This window comes from Salvelinus namaycush, unplaced genomic scaffold (assembly GCF_016432855.1).
Source record: "Salvelinus namaycush isolate Seneca unplaced genomic scaffold, SaNama_1.0 Scaffold302, whole genome shotgun sequence".
Lineage (NCBI taxonomy): Eukaryota > Metazoa > Chordata > Actinopteri > Salmoniformes > Salmonidae > Salvelinus > Salvelinus namaycush.
Window position 1 is genome coordinate 169,162 of NW_024059920.1, and position 18,357 is coordinate 187,518.

Genomic DNA, 18,357 nt, shown 5'->3' on the forward strand with positions numbered 1-18,357 from the left:
CAGTAGAAGATACAACAGTAGAAGTTACAACAGCAGAAGTTACAACAGTAGAAGTTACAACAGTAGAAGTTACAACAGTAGAAGATACAACAGTAGAAGATACAACAGTAGAAGTTACAACATTAGAAGTTACAACAGTAGAAGATACAACAGTAGAAGTTACAACAGTAGAAGATACAACAGTAGAAGTTACAACAGTAGAAGTTACAGTAGAAGTTACAAGAGTAGAAGTTACGATTTGAAGACAAAGAACCTAATTAAATAAATACCATGGATTTTGATGATAGTATATATGCCAACCAAATACCCATCATGCCCCGCAAGAAGGATGGAGCGGGTGATCAACATTCAGGTAACAGTTTATCCTTATAATGCTTGACGCTGACACACACTCACATCTTGACACACACACACACACACACACACACACACACACACACACACACACACACACACACACACACACACACACACACACACACACACACACACACACACACACACACACACACACACACACACACACACACACACCCCCCCCAACAAGCAAAACTTTTATGCACTACTGTAACTTTCCTACACTAACTCTACAAACACGCTCAACACATACTGACGCTGACACCACACACACACACACGACATGTGCCCACACACACATAAATACAGACATTTTTCATTTACATAAATATTCACACCCCTCAGTCAATACATGTTAGAATCACCTTTGGCAGCCATTACAGCTGTGAGTCTCTGGGTAAGTCTCTATGAGTCATTACAGCTGTGAGTCTCTGGGTAAGTCTCAAAGAGTCATTACAGCGGTGAGTCTCTGGGTAAGTCTCTATGAGTCATTACAGCTGTGAGTCTCTGGGTAAGTCTCTAAGAGTCATTACAGCTGTGAGTCTCTGGGTAAGTCTCTAAGAGTCATTACAGCGGTGAGGCTCTGGGTAAGTCTCTAAGAGTCATTACAGCTGTGAGTCTCTGGGTAAGTCTCTAAGAGTGATTACAGCTGTGAGTCTCTGGGTAAGTCTCTAAGAGCGTTGTACACCTGAATTGTACAATATTTGCCCATTATTCTTTTCAAAATTCTTCAAACTCTGTCAAATTGGTTGTTGATCATTGCTTGGCAACCATTTTGAAGTCTTACCATAGACGTTCAAGCAGATTTAAATCACAACTGTAACTCTGCAAACTCCAGTGTAGATTTGGCCTTGTGTTGTAGGTTGTCTGGTGGAAAGCAGACTGAACCAGGTTTTCTTCTAGGATTTGTCCTGTGCTTATCTCCATTCTATGATTTTTTTTTATCCTGAAAAACTCCCCAGTCCTTAACAATTACAAGCATAACGATAACATGATGCAGCCACCACTAGGATCTAACATATTGAGAGAAGTACTCAGTAATGTGTTGTGTTGGATTGCCCCTCTGTATTCAGTACATAAAGTGAATTGCTTTGCCACATTATTTTTTGTTATATATGGAGATAGTTTAGTGCCTAAAATAAGGGGATAAATACATGTAAAAAAAATACATGTTTCCTGATCTTTCTAATATCTCTCAGATAGAGGACAGACACTTCAGAACTTCCTTTTGATATTTCTGGGGACTTTCTGTTGCTCCATGTAGTGAATCTGTTATTCAATGTGTTTCTATTGGCTAATAGCAGTAATGACTATCTGTTGTTCCCTGAGGTGAATCTGTTATTCAATGTGTTTCTATTGGCTAATAGCAGTAATGACTATCTGTTATTCCATGTGTTTCTATTGGCTAATAGCAGTAATGACTATCTGTTGTTCCCTGAGGTGAATCTGTTATTCAATGTGTTTCTATTGGCTAATAGCAGTAATGACTATCTGTTGTTCCATGTAGTGAATCTGTTATTCAATGTGTTTCTATTGGCTAATAGCAGTAATGACTATCTGTTGTTCCCTGAGGTGAATCTGTTATTCAATGTGTTTCTATTGGCTAATAGCAGTAATGACTATCTGTTGTTCCATGAGGTGAATCTGTTGATCCATGTGTTTCTATTGGCTAATAGCAGTAATGACTATCTGTTGTTCCATGAGGTGAATCTGTTATTCAATGTGTTTCTATTGGCTAATAGCAGTAATGACTATCTGTTGTTCCATTAGGTGAATCTGTTGATCCATGTGTTTCTATTGGCTAATATCAGTAATGACTATCTGTTGTTCCCTGAGGTGAATCTGTTATTCAATGTGTTTCTATTGGCTAATAGCAGTAATGACTATCTGTTGTTCCATGAGGTGAATCTGTTATTCAATGTGTTTCTATTGGCTAATAGCAGTAATGACTATCTGTTATTCAATGTGTTTCTATTGGCTAATAGCAGTAATGACTATCTGTTATTCAATGTGTTTCTATTGGCTAATAGCAGTAATGACTATCTGTTATTCAATGTGTTTCTATTGGCTAATAGCAGTAATGACTATCTGTTATTCAATGTGTTTCTATTGGCTAATAGCAGTAATGACTATCTGTTATTCAATGTGTTTCTATTGGCTAATAGCAGTAATGACTATCTGTTATTCAATGTGTTTCTATTGGCTAATAGCAGTAATGACTATCTGTTGTTCCATGTAGTGAATCTGTTATTCAATGTGTTTCTATTGGCTAATAGCAGTAATGACTATCTGTTATTCAATGTGTTTCTATTGGCTAATAGCGGAAATGCCAAATGCAATGCTTCATGCAATACTTTTTTTCACATATTTTTTTATACTTTAATGGGTCTTAAAATTGTAAATCAAATAGTTAAATAATCCTTGGTATCTTAAAACAATTCCATATGTTGGCTCAGACCCTCCCCCGGCTTAGACTCTAGAGGGTTAAACACTATAATTTACACAGAGTGATTCATTGCAACTTATTATGTGACTTGTTAAGTAAATGATTCATGAGCTTATTTAGGTTGAAGTGGTTGAATACTTATTGAATCAAGACATTTCAGTTTTTCATTTTATATATATATATATGTATATGTACACAGTTTGAAGTCGGAAGTTTACATACACCTTATCCAAATACATTTAAACTCAGTTTTTCACAATTCCTGACATTTAATCCTTGTAAAAATTCCCTGTCTTAGGTCAGTTAGGATCACCACTTCATTTTAAGAACGTGAAATGTCAGATTAATAGTAGAGAGAATGATTTATTTCAGCTTTTATTTCTTTCATCACATTCCCAGTGGGTCAGAAGTTGACATACACTCAATTAGTATTTGGTAGCATTGCCTTTAAATCGCACACGCTTTTTCAGTTCTGCCCACAAATTTTCTATAGGAATGAGGTCATGGCTTTGTGATGGCCACTCCAATATCTTGACTTTGTTGTCCTTAAGTCAATTTGCCACAACTTTGGAAGTATGCTTGGGGACATTGTCCATTTAGAAGACCCATTTGCGACCAAGCTGTAACTTCCTGTAACGGTCTTCGGATGAAGAAGGATCGGACCAAAGCGCAGCGTGGTAAGTGTTCATGATTATTTATTTAAACTGAGACAAAATAACAAAATAGGACAACACGAAACAGTTCTGTCTGGTGCAGACACAAAACAGAAAACAACTACCTACAAAACACAGGTGGGGAAAAGGTGCCTAAGTATGATTCTCAATCAGAGACAACGATAGACAGCTGCCTCTGATTGAGAACCACACCCGGCCAAACACAAAGAAATACAAAACATAGAAAAAAGAACAGAATGCCCACCCAAATCACACTCTGACCAAACCAAAATAGAGACATAAAAAGCTCTCTACGGTCAGGGCGTGACACTTCCTTGAGATGTTGCTTCAAAATATCCACATGATTTTCCCTTCCTCATGATGCCATCTATTTTGTGAAGTGCACCAGTCCCTCCTGCAGCAAAGCACCCCCCACAACATAATGCTGCCACCCCCGTGCTTCACGGTTGGGATGGTGTTCTTCAGCTTGCAAGCTTCCCCCTTTTCCCTCCAAACATAACAATGGTCATTATGGCCAAACAGTTCTATTTTTGTTTCATCAGACCAGAGGACATTTCTCCAAAAAGTACAATCTTTGTCCCCATGTGCAGTTGCAAACCGTAGTCTGGCTTTTTTTGGGGCGGATTTGGAGCAGTGGCTTCTTCCTTGCTGAGTGGCCTTTCAGGTTATGTCGATATAGGACTCGTTTTACTGTGGATATAGATACTTTTGTACCTGAATCCTCCAGCATCTTCACAAGGTCCTTTGCTGTTGTTCTGGGATTGATTTGCACTTTTCGCACCAAAGTATGTTCATCTCTAGGAGACAGAATGCATCTCCTTCCTGAGCGGTATGACGGCTGCGTGGTCCAATGGTGTTTATAGTTGCGTACTATTGTTTGTACAGATGAATGTGGTACCTTCAGGCGTTTGGAAATTGCTCCCAAGGATGAACCAGACTTGTGGAGGTCTACAATTTTTTTTTCGGAGTTCTTGGCTGATTTCTTTGGATTTTCCTATGATGTCAAGCAAAGAGGCACTGAGTTTGAAGGTAGGCCTTGAAATACATCCACAAGTACACCTCTAATTGACTCAAATGATGTCAATCAGCCTATAAGAAGCTTCTAAAGCCATGACGTCATTTTCGGGAATTTTCCAAGCTGTTTAAAGGCACAGTCAACTTAGTGTATGTAAACTTCTGACCCACTGGAATTGTGATACAGTGTGATACAGTGAATTATAAGTGAAATAATCTGTCTGTAAACATTTGTTGGAAAAATTACTTGTGTCATGCACAAAGTAGATATCCTAACCGACTTGCCAAAACTATAGTTTGTTAATTAACAAGACATTTGTGGAGTGGTTGAAAAACGAGTTTTAATGACTCCAACCTAAGTGTATTTAAACTTCTGACTTCAACTGTATATATATATATATATATATATATATAAAACGTAATTAATCTTTGACAATATGGGGTATTGTGTGCAGGTCAGTGACAAAACATCATTTAAAATTCAGTCAATAACAACAAAATGTGGAAAAATGCAGTTTTCAGAAGGCACTGTACATAGCTACCTCAATTACCTCGTACCCCTTCACATCAGCTTGGTCCTGGTGCTACCTCAATTACCTCGTACCCCTTCACATCAGCTTGGTCCTGGTGCTACCTCAATTACCTCGTACCCCTTCACATCAGCTTGGTCCTGGTACTCCCTGTACATAGCTACCTCAATTACCTCGTACCCCTTCACATCAGCTTGGTCCTGGTGCTACCTCAATTACCTCGTACCCATACACATCAGCTTGGTCCTGGTGCTACCTCAATTACCTCGTACCCCTACACATCTGCTTGGTCCTGGTGCTACCTCAATTACCTCGTACCCCTACACATCAGCTTGGTCCTGGTACTATCTCAATTACCTCGTACCCCTACACATCAGCTTGGTCCTGGTACTATCTCTATTACCTCGTACCCCTACACATCAGCTTGGTCCTGGTGCTACCTCTATTACCTCGTACCCCTTCACATCAGCTTGGTCCTGGTACTACCTCTATTACCTCGTACCCCTTCACATCAGCTTGGTCCTGGTACTCCCTGTACATAGCTACCTCAATTACCTCGTACCCCTTCACATCAGCTTGGTCCTGGTGCTACCTCTATTACCTCGTACCCCTTCACATCAGCTTGGTCCTGGTACTCCCTGTACATAGCTACCTCTATTACCTCGTACCCCTTCACATCAGCTTGGTCCTGGTACTACCTCTATTACCTCGTACCCCTACACATCAGCTTGGTCCTGGTGCTACCTCAATTACCTCGTACCCCTTCACATCAGCTTGGTCCTGGTGCTACCTCAATTACCTCGTACCCATACACATCAGCTTGGTCCTGGTGCTACCTCAATTACCTCGTACCCCTACACATCAGCTTGGTCCTGGTGCTACCTCAATTACCTCGTACCCCTACACATCAGCTTGGTCCTGGTACTATCTCAATTACCTCGTACCCCTACACATCAGCTTGGTCCTGGTACTATCTCTATTACCTCGTACCCCTACACATCAGCTTGGTCCTGGTGCTACCTCTATTACCTCGTACCCCTTCACATCAGCTTGGTCCTGGTACTACCTCTATTACCTCGTACCCCTTCACATCAGCTTGGTCCTGGTACTCCCTGTACATAGCTACCTCAATTACCTCGTACCCCTTCACATCAGCTTGGTCCTGGTGCTACCTCTATTACCTCGTACCCCTTCACATCAGCTTGGTCCTGGTACTCCCTGTACATAGCTACCTCTATTACCTCGTACCCCTTCACATCAGCTTGGTCCTGGTACTACCTCTATTACCTCGTACCCCTACACATCAGCTTGGTCCTGGTACTACCTCTATTACCTCGTACCCCTACACATCAGCTTGGTCCTGGTGCTACCTCTATTACCTCGTACCCCTTCACATCAGCTTGGTCCTGGTACTACCTCTATTACCTCGTACCCCATCACATCAGCTTGGTCCTGGTGCTACCTCTATTACCTCGTACCCCTACACATCAGCTTGGTCCTGGTACTACCTCTATTACCTCGTACCCCTTCACATCAGCTTGGTCCTGGTACTCCCTGTACATAGCTACCTCAATTACCTCGTACCCCTTCACATCAGCTTGGTCCTGGTGCTACCTCTATTACCTCGTACCCCTTCACATCAGCTTGGTCCTGGTACTCCCTGTACATAGCTACCTCTATTACCTCGTACCCCTTCACATCAGCTTGGACCTGGTGCTACCTCAATTACCTCGTACCCCTACACATCAGCTTGGTCCTGGTGCTACCTCAATTACCTCGTACCCCTTCACATCAGCGTGGTCCTGGTGCTACCTCTATTACCTCGTACCCCTACACATCAGCTTGGTCCTGGTGCTACCTCTATTACCTCGTACCCCTTCACATCAGTGTGGTCCTGATACTCCCTGTACATAGCTACCTCTGTTACCTCGTACCCCTTCACATCAGCTTGGTCCTGGTGCTACCTCTATTACCTCGTACCCTTTCACATCAGCTTGGTCCTGGTGCTACCTCTATTACCTCGTACCCCTACACATCAGCTTGGTCCTGGTAGTCCCTGTATATGCAGTGCATTCAGAAAGTATTCACACCCCTTGACTTTTCCACATTTTGTTACTTTACAGCCTTATTCTAAAATGTATTAAATCCACATATAAAATCAATCCACACACAAAACCCCATAATGACAAAGCAAGAACAGGTTTTTAGACATTTTTGCAAATGTATTACAAAAACAAAAACAGAAATACATTATTTACATAAGTATTCAGACCCTTTACCATGAGACTCAAAGTTGAGCTCAGGTGCATCCTGTTTCCATTAATCATCCTTGAGATGTTTCTACAACTTCAATGGAGTCCACCTGTGGTAAATTCAATTGATTCAACATGATTTAAAAAGACACACTGTCTATATAAGGTCCCACAGTTGACAGTGCATGTCAGAGCAAAAACCAAACCATGCGGTCGAAGGAATTGTCCGTAGTGCCCTGAGACAGGATTGTGTTGAGGCACAGATCTGGGGAAGGGTACCATAAAAAATGTTCAGCATTGGAGGTCCCGAAGAACACAGTGGCCTCCATCATTCTTAAGTGAAAGAAGTTTGGAACCACCAAGACTCTTCCTAGTGCTGGTCACCTGGCCAAACTGAGCAATCAGGGTAGAAGGTCCTTGGTCAGGGAGGTGACCAAGATCCAGATGGTCACTCTGATAGAGCTCTAGAGTTCTTCTATGGAGATGGGAGAACCTTCCAGAAGGACAACCATATCTGCAGCACTCCACCAATCAGGCCTTTATGGTAGAGTGGCCAGACGGAAGCCACTCCTCAGTAAAAGGCACATGTCAGCCCTCTTGGAGTTTGCAAAAAAGGCACCTAAAGACTCTCAGACCATGAGAAACAAGATTCTCTGGTCTGATGAAACCAAGATTGAGCTCAGTGAGCTATGTCCAGAGCTATGTGTGACCAGGGGCGACTGGGTATGTGAAGAGGTTGAAGCAGACCGGAAGTGGGTTTCGTGGAGGTTTTGTTCTGGGCACAGACCGAGCAGGCTGAGACAAACTCCCAGACGCCAAGCCTCAAGAGGCAGCTTAACTGCCAGGAGTTCCCGATTACCGATGTCAAAATTCTTCTCTGCAGGTGAGAGCTTACGGGAAAAGAATGCACATGGGTGGACCTTCTGATCAGAGGGGGAATGTTGAGACAGAACAGCACCTACCCCGGTGTCAGAGGAGTCCACCTCCATGATGAACTGGAGTTCTGGGTCGGGCTGAGTAGGGACCGGAGTGGAGGTGAAGCGACGCTTGAGTTCCAGGAATGCTGCCTCTGCCTCAGGAGTTCAGTGGAACGGAGTGGAGGGGGAGGTGAGAGGTGCTGCCAGACGGTTGTAGTTGAGGATGAAACGTCTGTAAAAATTGGCAAACCCCAGGAAATGCTTTAGCTGCTTCAGGTTAGAGGGCGCAGGCAACTCTGTGACTGCCATGTCTTGGCGGGGTCCAATAATATAACCCAGGAAAGACACAGAGGAAGCATGGAACTCACATTTCTCAGCTTTGACAAAAAGCTTATTCTCGTTGGAGAACTTGGAGAAAGTGTTGCTGGTGAGCCTCAGGGTCCTTAGAAAAAATCTGAATGTCATCGAAATAGACAATAACGAAGTGTCCAATCACATCCCTCAGCACGTCATTGACCAGGTTCTGGAAAACAGCAGGGGCGTTAGTAAGACCAAAAGGCATGACCAAATACTCAAAGTGGCCAAGTGGTGAGTTAAACGCAGTTTTCCACTCGTACCCTTCTCTGATGCGGACAAGGTGGTAGGCATTCCGGAGGTCGAGTTTGGTGAACACTGTGACACCATGGAGGGGGGCAAAAGCAGAACTGATGAGTGGCAAAGGAAACTTGTTCTTCACTATGATGTTATTCAGCCCACGGAAGTCTATGCACGGCCTCAGTGACCCATCCTTTTTATTTACAAAGAAAACACCAGCACCCACCTGAGAGGAAGAAGGCCTGATAAGTCCTGAAATCAGGGAATCCTGTACCTCTCCAATCATGTACCTCTCCATGGCCTGCTGCTCGGGGCGAGAGAGGTTATACAACCGGCTACAGGGGAGAGGAGCGCTAGAATGGAGGTCGATGGCGCAGTCGTACGGCCGATGAGGCGGCAGCGACAGGGCGTGGTGCTTCCTGAACACAGGAGCTAGATCGTGACACTCTGGAGGAACTGATGACAGGTCCGGAGGTTCTGGAATGGACTGGGGCAAAGACAAGGCAGGGGCAAGGGCAGAATGTAGACAATTCTAGTGACAAAATGAACTCCAAGTGGTTACCCTTCCGGCGGTCCAGTCGATCTGAGGGTTGTGCAGCTTTAACCATGGATGGCCAAGAACCAGGGGAGACTGAGGACAGTCGATTATGTGGAAACTGATCCTTTCCTGGTGGTCTCCAGAGAGATGCAGGATGACAGGGACGGTCCTCTCCCAGACACGGGCGAGGAGCTGTCCTTTCCTGGTGGTCTCCAGAGAGATGCAGGATGACAGGGACGGTCCTCTCCCAGACACGGGCGAGGAGCTGTCCTTTCCTGGTGGTCTCCAGAGAGATGCAGGATGACAGGGACGGTCCTCTCCCAGACACGGGCTAGGAGCTGTCCGTTGAGAGCGTTGGCATCGAGGGGTGAATGGAGTGGAACAGAGCCCAACTGGGTAACGACACCAGGGTCCAGGAAACTCTCATCAGCGCCTGAGTCGATAATAGCAGGCAGAGGAAAAGCCTGACTCTGCCACACGAGGGCGCCGTCAAGCAGGGGTCTGGGGGGGAGATGGGCAGGCGATTTGGCTCAACAGTATATCCCCCACTACTGCCGAGCCACCACTTTTACTGGACGCAGGGAACAAGTGGAGACAAAGTGACCAACCTGGCCACCGTATAGGCAGTTCCTAGTGCTGATTCACCGCTGCCTCTCTTCTAGAGAGAGACGGGCTCGGCCGAGCTGCACGGAGGAAGCCAATCAGGAAGGAAATCTTGACCCGTTCGCGAGCATAAGAGTTGGGCTGTTGCTGAAGCCAGTCAGGAAGGAAATGTTGACCCGTTCGCGAGCATAAGAGTTGGGCTGTTGCTCGAATAGTGAACATTGTATCAAAAAGGCTCTGTGTGTAGATTGATGAAGACAATTTTTATGGATGAGGGAAAAAAACGATTGAATCCATTTCAAATACGTAACGTAACAAAATGTAGAAAAAGTCAAGAGGTCTGAAAACTTTCCAAATGCACTGTGGCCATTTAATTTAGACTTGTTATTCTTCTCTGTTATTCACTGTGTATTTATTTCTTGTGTCACTATTTTAAATGTTGTATCTTCAACTCAGCATTGTTGGAAAAGGACCCGTAAATCAGCATTTCACTATTAGCATACACCTGTTGTTTACGAAGCAAATGACAAATGAGATTTGATTGTGATTGAAATAGGTGCCGGCAGTCATTTTGGGTGCCTGAACTCTGCAATATGTTTAAGCCAATATTCTGTTAGAGGTTCTGGAACTCAAGCAGTAGAATATGTGAGGTTCTGGAACTCAGTTCTGGTGTTCTGTCCCATGTCAAGCTTGTCTATTTCCCTCAGTGATTCAAAGAGCAACTGGACACAAAAGCAGACGCTAATACAACGCTGTTAAGGAGCAAATTCTTCTGGTAATAATTTGTACTTCAGTGTCTTGTCAGTGGTGGAAGAGATACTCTGGAGCAGCTGCAGTGTGTCTGGGGCTGCTGTGTGTTCTCCTACTGGCTGGGATCACAGGCCTGTTACTCTACCGTGAGTTTGATTTGTTCTCACTCAAACATTCTTCATCATCAGTGGTGCTACGACCAGGGTTCAATTACATTTAAATTCCAGTCAATTCAATTCAGAATGTACACCAAATTCCAATTCTACATTTTCCTCATTGAAAAGCATTGAAGAGAATTGGAATTCAATTAGAATTCCAGTGTACTTCCTGAATTGACTGGATTTGAAATGCAACTGACACCAACCCTGGTCATGTCTGATTAACTTTTCCACAGTTACCTTGTTCAATGATCGTATTATTTCACAGAGAGAAACCAGTTGACCTGTTCCAACACCCTGACCAAAGAGAGGGACCAGCTACAGACAAGCGACAACAACCTGACTGAAGAGAGAGACCAGCTACAGACCAGATACAACAACCTGACTGAAGAGAAAGACCAGCTACAGACCAGATACAACACCCTGACCAAAGAGAGCTACCAGCTACAGAAAGAGATAGTACATCTGAAAAAATCTACAGTTGAGAAAGGTGAGTCAAATTGTCTCATGACTGTTCTGTTTGACAGTCTCTGTATCAGTTCACATGTCACTTACAAACAGGAAATTCAACTTACATTAAAGGAAATATGTGAGAAAAAAATTGACTTCCAAACCATCCATTAGTTAGTGTCTTCCTTGAGTGTCTGATTGATACTTAATTCAATGTTGTATTAAAGTGACTAAAGCAAGACATTTTCAACTTACAGTGTGTCCTCAAGGATGGAAGAAGCTTGGTAGCAGTTGTTACTACGTCTCTACTGAGTTAAAATCCTGGGAGGAGAGCAGACAGGACTGCAGAGACAGAGGAGCAGACCTGGTGGTTATCAACAGCCAAGAGAAACAGGTGTGTGAGAAAGAGAGAGGGTGACAGAGAGAGAGAGAGAGAGAGAGAGAGAGAGAGAGAGAGAGAGAGAGAGAGAGAGAGAGAGAGAGACAGAGAGAGAGAGAGAGACAGAGAGAGAGAGAGAGACAGAGAGAGAGAGAGAGAGACAGAGAGAGAGAGAGAGAGAGACAGAGAGAGAGAGAGAGACAGAGAGAGAGAGAGAGAGAGAGACAGAGAGAGAGAGAGAGAGAGACAGAGAGAGAGAGAGAGACAGAGACAGAGAGAGAGAGAGAGAGAGAGAGACAGAGAGAGAGAGAGAGAGAAAACTATGTATTAACAATGTTGTCTCTCTCCTACAACTACAGACATTAGTCAATTGGTTATGTGGACGAAAGGACTATGTCTGGATTGGTCTGACTGACTCTGTTACTGAGGGGACCTGGAAATGGGTGGACGACACACGACTGACCACAACGTAAGACATTAATGAATTATGTGTCACTATGACATCACTGTCTGGAGTAGGAGGTTCAACTTGGACAGCATGATTCTGTGTTGTTTCTTCTACAGGTATTGGAACAGTGGACAGCCTGATTCTGTGTTGTTTCTCCTACAGGTATTGGAACAGTGGACAGCCTGATTCTATGTGTTGTTTCTTCTCCAGGTATTGGAACAGTGGACAGCCTGATTCTGTGTTGTTTCTCCTACAGGTATTGGAACAGTGGACAGCCTGATTCTGTGTTGTTTCTCCTACAGGTATTGGAACAGTGGACAGCCTGATTCTATGTGTTGTTTCTTCTACAGTTATTGGAATAGTGGACAGCCTGATTCTATGTGTTGTTTCTTCTACAGGTATTGGAACAGTGGACAGCCTGATTCTATGTGTTGTTTCTCCTACAGGTATTGGAACAGTGGACAGTCTGATTCTATGTGTTGTTTCTCCTACAGGTATTGGAACAGTGGACAGCCTGATTCTGTGTTGTTTCTCCTACAGGTATTGGAACAGTGGACAGCCTGATTCTGTGTTGTTTCTCCTACAGGTATTGGAACAGTGGACAGTCTGATTCTGTGTTGTTTCTCCTACAGGTTTTGGAACAGTGGACAGCCTGATTATGTGTTGTTTCTCCTACAGGTATTGGAACAGTGGACAGCCTGATTCTGTGTTGTTTCTCCTACAGGTATTGGAACAGTGGACAGCCTGATTCTATGTGTTGTTTCTCCTACAGGTATTGGAACAGTGGACAGTCTGATTCTATGTGTTGTTTCTCCTACAGGTATTGGACCAGTGGACAGCCTGATTCTATGTGTTTCTCCTACAGGTATTGGAACAGTGGACAGCCTGATTCTATGTGTTGTTTCTCCTACAGGTATTGGAACAGTGGACAGTCTGATTCTATGTGTTGTTTCTCCTACAGGTATTGGACCAGTGGACAGCCTGATTCTATGTGTTTCTCCTACAGGTATTGGTACAGTGGACAGCCTGATTCTGTGTTGTTTCTCCTACAGCTATTGGAACAGTGGACAGCCTGATTCTGTGTGTTGTTTCTCCTACAGGTATTGGAACAGTGGACAGCCTGATTCTGTGTGTTGTTTCTCCTACAGGTATTGGAACAGTGGACAGCCTGATTCTGTGTTGTTTCTCCTACAGGTATTGGTACAGTAGACAGCCTGATTCTATGTGTTGTTTCTACTACAGGTATTGGAACAGTGGACAGCCTGATTCTGTGTTGTTTCTTCTACAGGTATTGGAACAGTAAAGAGCCTAATGGTGGAAGAGCTGAGAACTGTGTGTATTTCTACTCCTCGTCATCAGACACAGGAGCATGGTGGGACTATTACTGTTACTATAAATACAGATGGATCTGTGAGAAATAGGATTCATCCTCGGTACTCTCTCTGAACTACTAAATAAGATTATGCTAAGTACTATCAATGAGAAACTATTTTCTGCTTATTCAATATACCTTGTCAAGTTCATACAATATATAACAATACAAATGTATAATACATCATAATAAAAATAACATAACATATGCAATAACAATACAATTAATTGATAACTCAGAAAGACTGTTCTCTCTGTTATCGTGGAAATTCACCACTAAGGACTCAAATTCAAAGGAAATTAATCAATCTTTATTATCACAGTCATAGAGGTTTATTGATGTTAATTTTAATTTTTATTACTTTTTAGTTTAGTCTACTTGCAAAATATTTTAATTAACTCTTCTTGAACTGCACTGTTGGTTAAAGTTTTGTCAGTGAGCATTTCACGGAAAATTCTACACTTCTTGTATTCAGAGCATGTCACAAATAAAGTTTCATTTGATTTGATTTGAGACTCTTTATACTGCGACATAAACAAGTCATATCAGCACGGTTGGTTCCTGCATGAGACTGACTGATACCACACCAGGCTTCTCACCTTGAAACTGAGATACTCCTGTTGGTTCCCAGAGCAATGTTCTGGGTGTACTGTGAAATTGCTTATACAGTGATAGTATGGATTACTCCCATGAACTGTACAGTCAATCAGTTACTCGCATGAACCCAACCGAGTTGGTTATTAGAAAAGCAGCATTATTCTATATATACGAGTGGATAAACACACAGAAAATGTCACACTCTACTGTATAATAGTTGATCTAACATGGAGTCTAGAAGGACTGTTCTCTCTACTGTATAATAGTTGATCTAACATGGAGTCTAGAAGGACTGTTCTCTCTACTGTATAATAGTTGATCTAACATGGAGTCTAGAAGGACTGTTCTCTACTGTATAATAGTTGATTTAACATGGAGTCTAGAAGGACTGTTCTCTACTGTATAATAGTTGATTTAACATGGAGTCTAGAAGGACTGTTCTCTCTACTGTATAATAGTTGATCTAACATGGAGTCTAGAAGGACTGTTCTCTACTGTATAATAGTTGATCTAACATGGAGTCTAGAAGGACTGTTCTCTACTGTATAATAGTTGATCTAACATGGAGTCTAGAAGGACTGTTCTCTATTATATAATAGTTGATCTAACATGGAGTCTAGAAGGACTGTTCTCTCTACTGTATAATAGTTGATCTAACATGGAGTCTAGAAGGACTGTTCTCTACTGTATAATAGTTGATCTAACATGGAGTCTAGAAGGACTGTTCTCTACTGTATAATAGTTGATCTAACATGGAGTCTAGAAGGACTGTTCTCTACTGTATAATAGTTGATCTAACATGGAGTCTAGAAGGACTGTTCTCTATTATATAATAGTTGATCTAACATGGAGTCTAGAAGGACTGTTCTCTCTACTGTATAATAGTTGATCTAACATGGAGTCTAGAAGGACTGTTCTCTACTGTATAATAGTTGATCTAACATGGAGTCTAGAAGGACTGTTCTCTACTGTATAATAGTTGATCTAACATGGAGTCTAGAAGGACTGTTCTCTACTGTATAATAGTTGATCTAACATGGAGTCTAGAAGGACTGTTCTCTCTGCTGTATCATATAATCTCTGACACTTTAAGACTGAACATGTGAATGTACTATATATCAGGATATATCAGACCCTTGTGCAGACTGTGTAGAGCTAACAATGTTCATTGTAACAACAGGGGCAGGCAAATGACAGGTCGAGGCAGGCAGGGGTCGATGATCCAGAGTAGTGGGGCCAAGGTACAGCACTGTAGGCAGGCCCAGGGTCAGGTCAGGCAGAGGTCGGTAATCCAGAGTGGGGGCAAAGGTACAGGACGGCAGGCAGGCCCAGGCTGACTGGTCAGGCAGGCGGGCTCGGAGTCAGGACAGGCAGGGGTCAAAACCAGGAGGGCGAGAAAAGAGAGACTGGAAGAAGCAGGCGCTGAGACACTAAACGCTGGTAGTCTTGAACAAACAAGACGAACTAGCACAGACAGATAGAAAACACAGGTATAAATACACATGGGGAAGATGGGCGATACCTGGAGGGGGGTGGAGACAAGGACAAGGGGAAACAGATCAGGGTGTGACACAATGTGTTTTACAAACACACACACACACACACACACACACACACACACACACACACACACACACACACACACACACACACACACACACACACACACACACACACACACACACACACACACACACACACACACACACACACACACACACACACATGGAGAAGTAACAACACGTGTAACCCACACACCTGAGAATCTGTGTTTTTCAGCCATTTATTTCCTGTGTTTCAGGAAGCAAAATCCATGTCACTTCAATCTCTTAATGCTGATTTAGCATGTACATCTTGGTGGGGCAAACTCAACAACTCATACAATATAAACTGAACATTTTGTTGAAAACAAATATTTGAAGGGTAAGGGAAGACCCTTACCTAAAATGTATTGCCATTGGGCGAATCATATACACAATCGCAAATACCACTCAAATGGACGGCAGTTCATCCAAACCTCATGGCAAGGGTCAAATTTTGAAAATCAACAACAACAAAAAATGTCAACAAATGAACCCCCTTTTTTTGGTCAATTATACATATGTAATAAGTGAATGAACATACATTTGTCTTATTTTATTGAGTTTGTCCATAAGGCCTTAGTTTTGTCCATTTGCAAAATACGATCATAGGAAGTCGGCTTCCGAACCCAAAAGTCAGTGAACCATGGCCAAATGGCATATGAAATGTCCAAATGCCATATATAAGTTTTTAAAGTACCAAATCAGGATGTTATGTCCATTTGCCATATATGATCATAGGAAGTCGGCTTCCAAACCCAAAAAGTATGTAAACCATGTCAAAATGGCATAAGAAATGTCCAAATGGCATTTATACTGACCAAATTATATATATCGCTATGTTAACTTCTTTGGGGTAGGGGGCAGTATTTTCACGTCCGGATGAAAAGCATGCCCAGAGTCAACGGCCTGCTACAAATCCATAAAATCTAGAATCTGTATATTATTAGTAGATTTTGGTAGAAAACACTCTGAAGTTTCTAAAACTGTTTAAATGATGTCTGTGAATATAACAGAACTCATATGGCAGGCAAAAACCCGAGAAAATATCCAACCAGGAAGTGGGAATAAAAAAAGAAAAGAAATGTGGAGTTTTTTCAAAAAAGTTATAGATCCAGTTGCAGCAAGAAGAATTGTGTGATTTCATAAATCACAGAAAATCACAGAAAATCACAGAAATCACGTAGAGCTCAGAAACCCACCTTAACTTCTCTAGGGTATGTGGGACGATAGCGTCCCACCTCGTCAACAGCCAGTGAAACTGCAGGGTGCCAAATTCAAACAACAGAAATCCCATAATTGAAATTCCTCAATCATACAAGTATTTTACACAATTTAAAGCTACACTTGTTGTAAATCCAGCCAAAGTGTCCGATTTCAAAAAGGTTTTATGATGAAAGCACACCAAACGATTATGTTAGGTATGAGCCAAGTCACAGAAAAAGACAGCCATTTTTTCCAGCTAAAGAGAGCAGTAACAAAATGTAGAAATAGAGATAAAATTATTCACTAATCTTTGATGATCTTCATCAGATGACACTCATAGGACATCATGTTACACAATACATGTATTTTTTGTTCGGTAAAGTTCATATTTATGTCCAAAAATCTAAGTTTAGGCAAGAGGCTACTGTCTCACTTGGCAAAAAGCCTGAGAAAAGTGTCAAATTAAAATTAATTACTATGAAAATTACTATAAAATTAAACTTTCATTAATATACAGTTTGGTGCAAATGGGATGTTAGGTATATTTATTAAATATTATATGAATCCTATTAATTCAAATGGGCAATTTTGGTGCAGTCAATTACTTACTCAGAGATTGAAATATACTTCAACAAAATAATATTACAGGGTTTTTTAATCTTCTCTGTTTCTAACTACAAAAACAAGATCAGAGCCATCTGAGATGGTGGGCATCATGGCTGAACTGGCCTGGATGGACCCTCCGGACAACATGTCCGACTCCCACATTCAGTACGACTGGGACATGAGCTGCCAGCAGTGAGTTGGTGGGCGTCATGGCTGAACTGGCCTGGATGGACCCTCCGGACAACATGTCTGACTCCCACATTCAGTACGACTGGGACATGAGCTGCCAGTAGTGACAGTAGGAGTGCCTTGACAGCTAGTCGAGGTGGAAGCTGACAATGAGTGTCTCCCTGGCCCCCTCCACACCAAACCCACCACAGCCATATTGTCTGTCCTGACACCATGAGACAGTTTCCAATGAAGGGCAGAAAGTGTATCAATGCATGAAACACTGTCAGCAGTGGGAGGTAAATGATATGAGCGTGGCGGAGCTGCTCTTCCCTCGTGAACACCGCCCCCACCGTGTGAGTGGTGTTGTCACCACCTTCCTTAATGACACTAGGGGAGTTCCTGAAACCAAGATAGAGGGTTAGCTTTAGGGGTTAGGGGTTAGGGTTAGGGTTAGGGGTTAGGGGTTAGGGTTAGGGGGTTAGGGGTTAGGGTTAGGGGGTTAGGGGGTTAGGGTTAGGGTTAGGGTTAAGGGTTAGGGTTAGGTGAACAAAGCAGGCGCTTGTCTGTGTGAGAAACGCTCAACGGTTCTAGAACCACCTTCCCACACTTGAACATACAGGGAGCTAAGGCTAGCACGAAGGGAACAGCAAGGTATTTTGAAATGTGTATATATATTTTGTAGGGGGTATTTGTTGGCTGTACCTTGAAAGACAAA

The 18,357-nt window shown here is 42.7% G+C and overlaps 1 protein-coding gene across 1 annotated transcript; it reads left to right on the forward strand.

Moving 5' to 3' along the window:
• Positions 1 to 207: 207 nt before the first annotated feature.
• On the forward strand, positions 208 to 13,926 carry LOC120039820 (CD209 antigen-like protein C). The gene is made up of 6 exons (XM_038985190.1): positions 208 to 352; positions 10,720 to 10,821; positions 11,102 to 11,323; positions 11,541 to 11,677; positions 12,022 to 12,131; positions 13,399 to 13,926. Exons 1-6 carry the CDS (start codon positions 271 to 273, stop codon positions 13,529 to 13,531), a joined length of 786 nt encoding a protein of 261 aa, XP_038841118.1. The 5' UTR covers positions 208 to 270; the 3' UTR covers positions 13,532 to 13,926.
• Positions 13,927 to 18,357: the final 4,431 nt, after the last annotated feature.

Bases quoted from the DNA above. Each gene is read 5' to 3' on its own strand.
- LOC120039820 (XM_038985190.1), top strand. From the start codon at position 271: ATGGATTTTGATGATAGTATATATGCCAACCAAATACCCATCATGCCC. The intron at 353-10,719 runs GTAACAGTTTAT...TTTGTACTTCAG, and splicing joins AGCGGGTGATCAACATTCAG to TGTCTTGTCAGTGGTGGAAG. The intron at 11,324-11,540 runs GTGAGTCAAATT...TTCAACTTACAG, and splicing joins AAAATCTACAGTTGAGAAAG to TGTGTCCTCAAGGATGGAAG.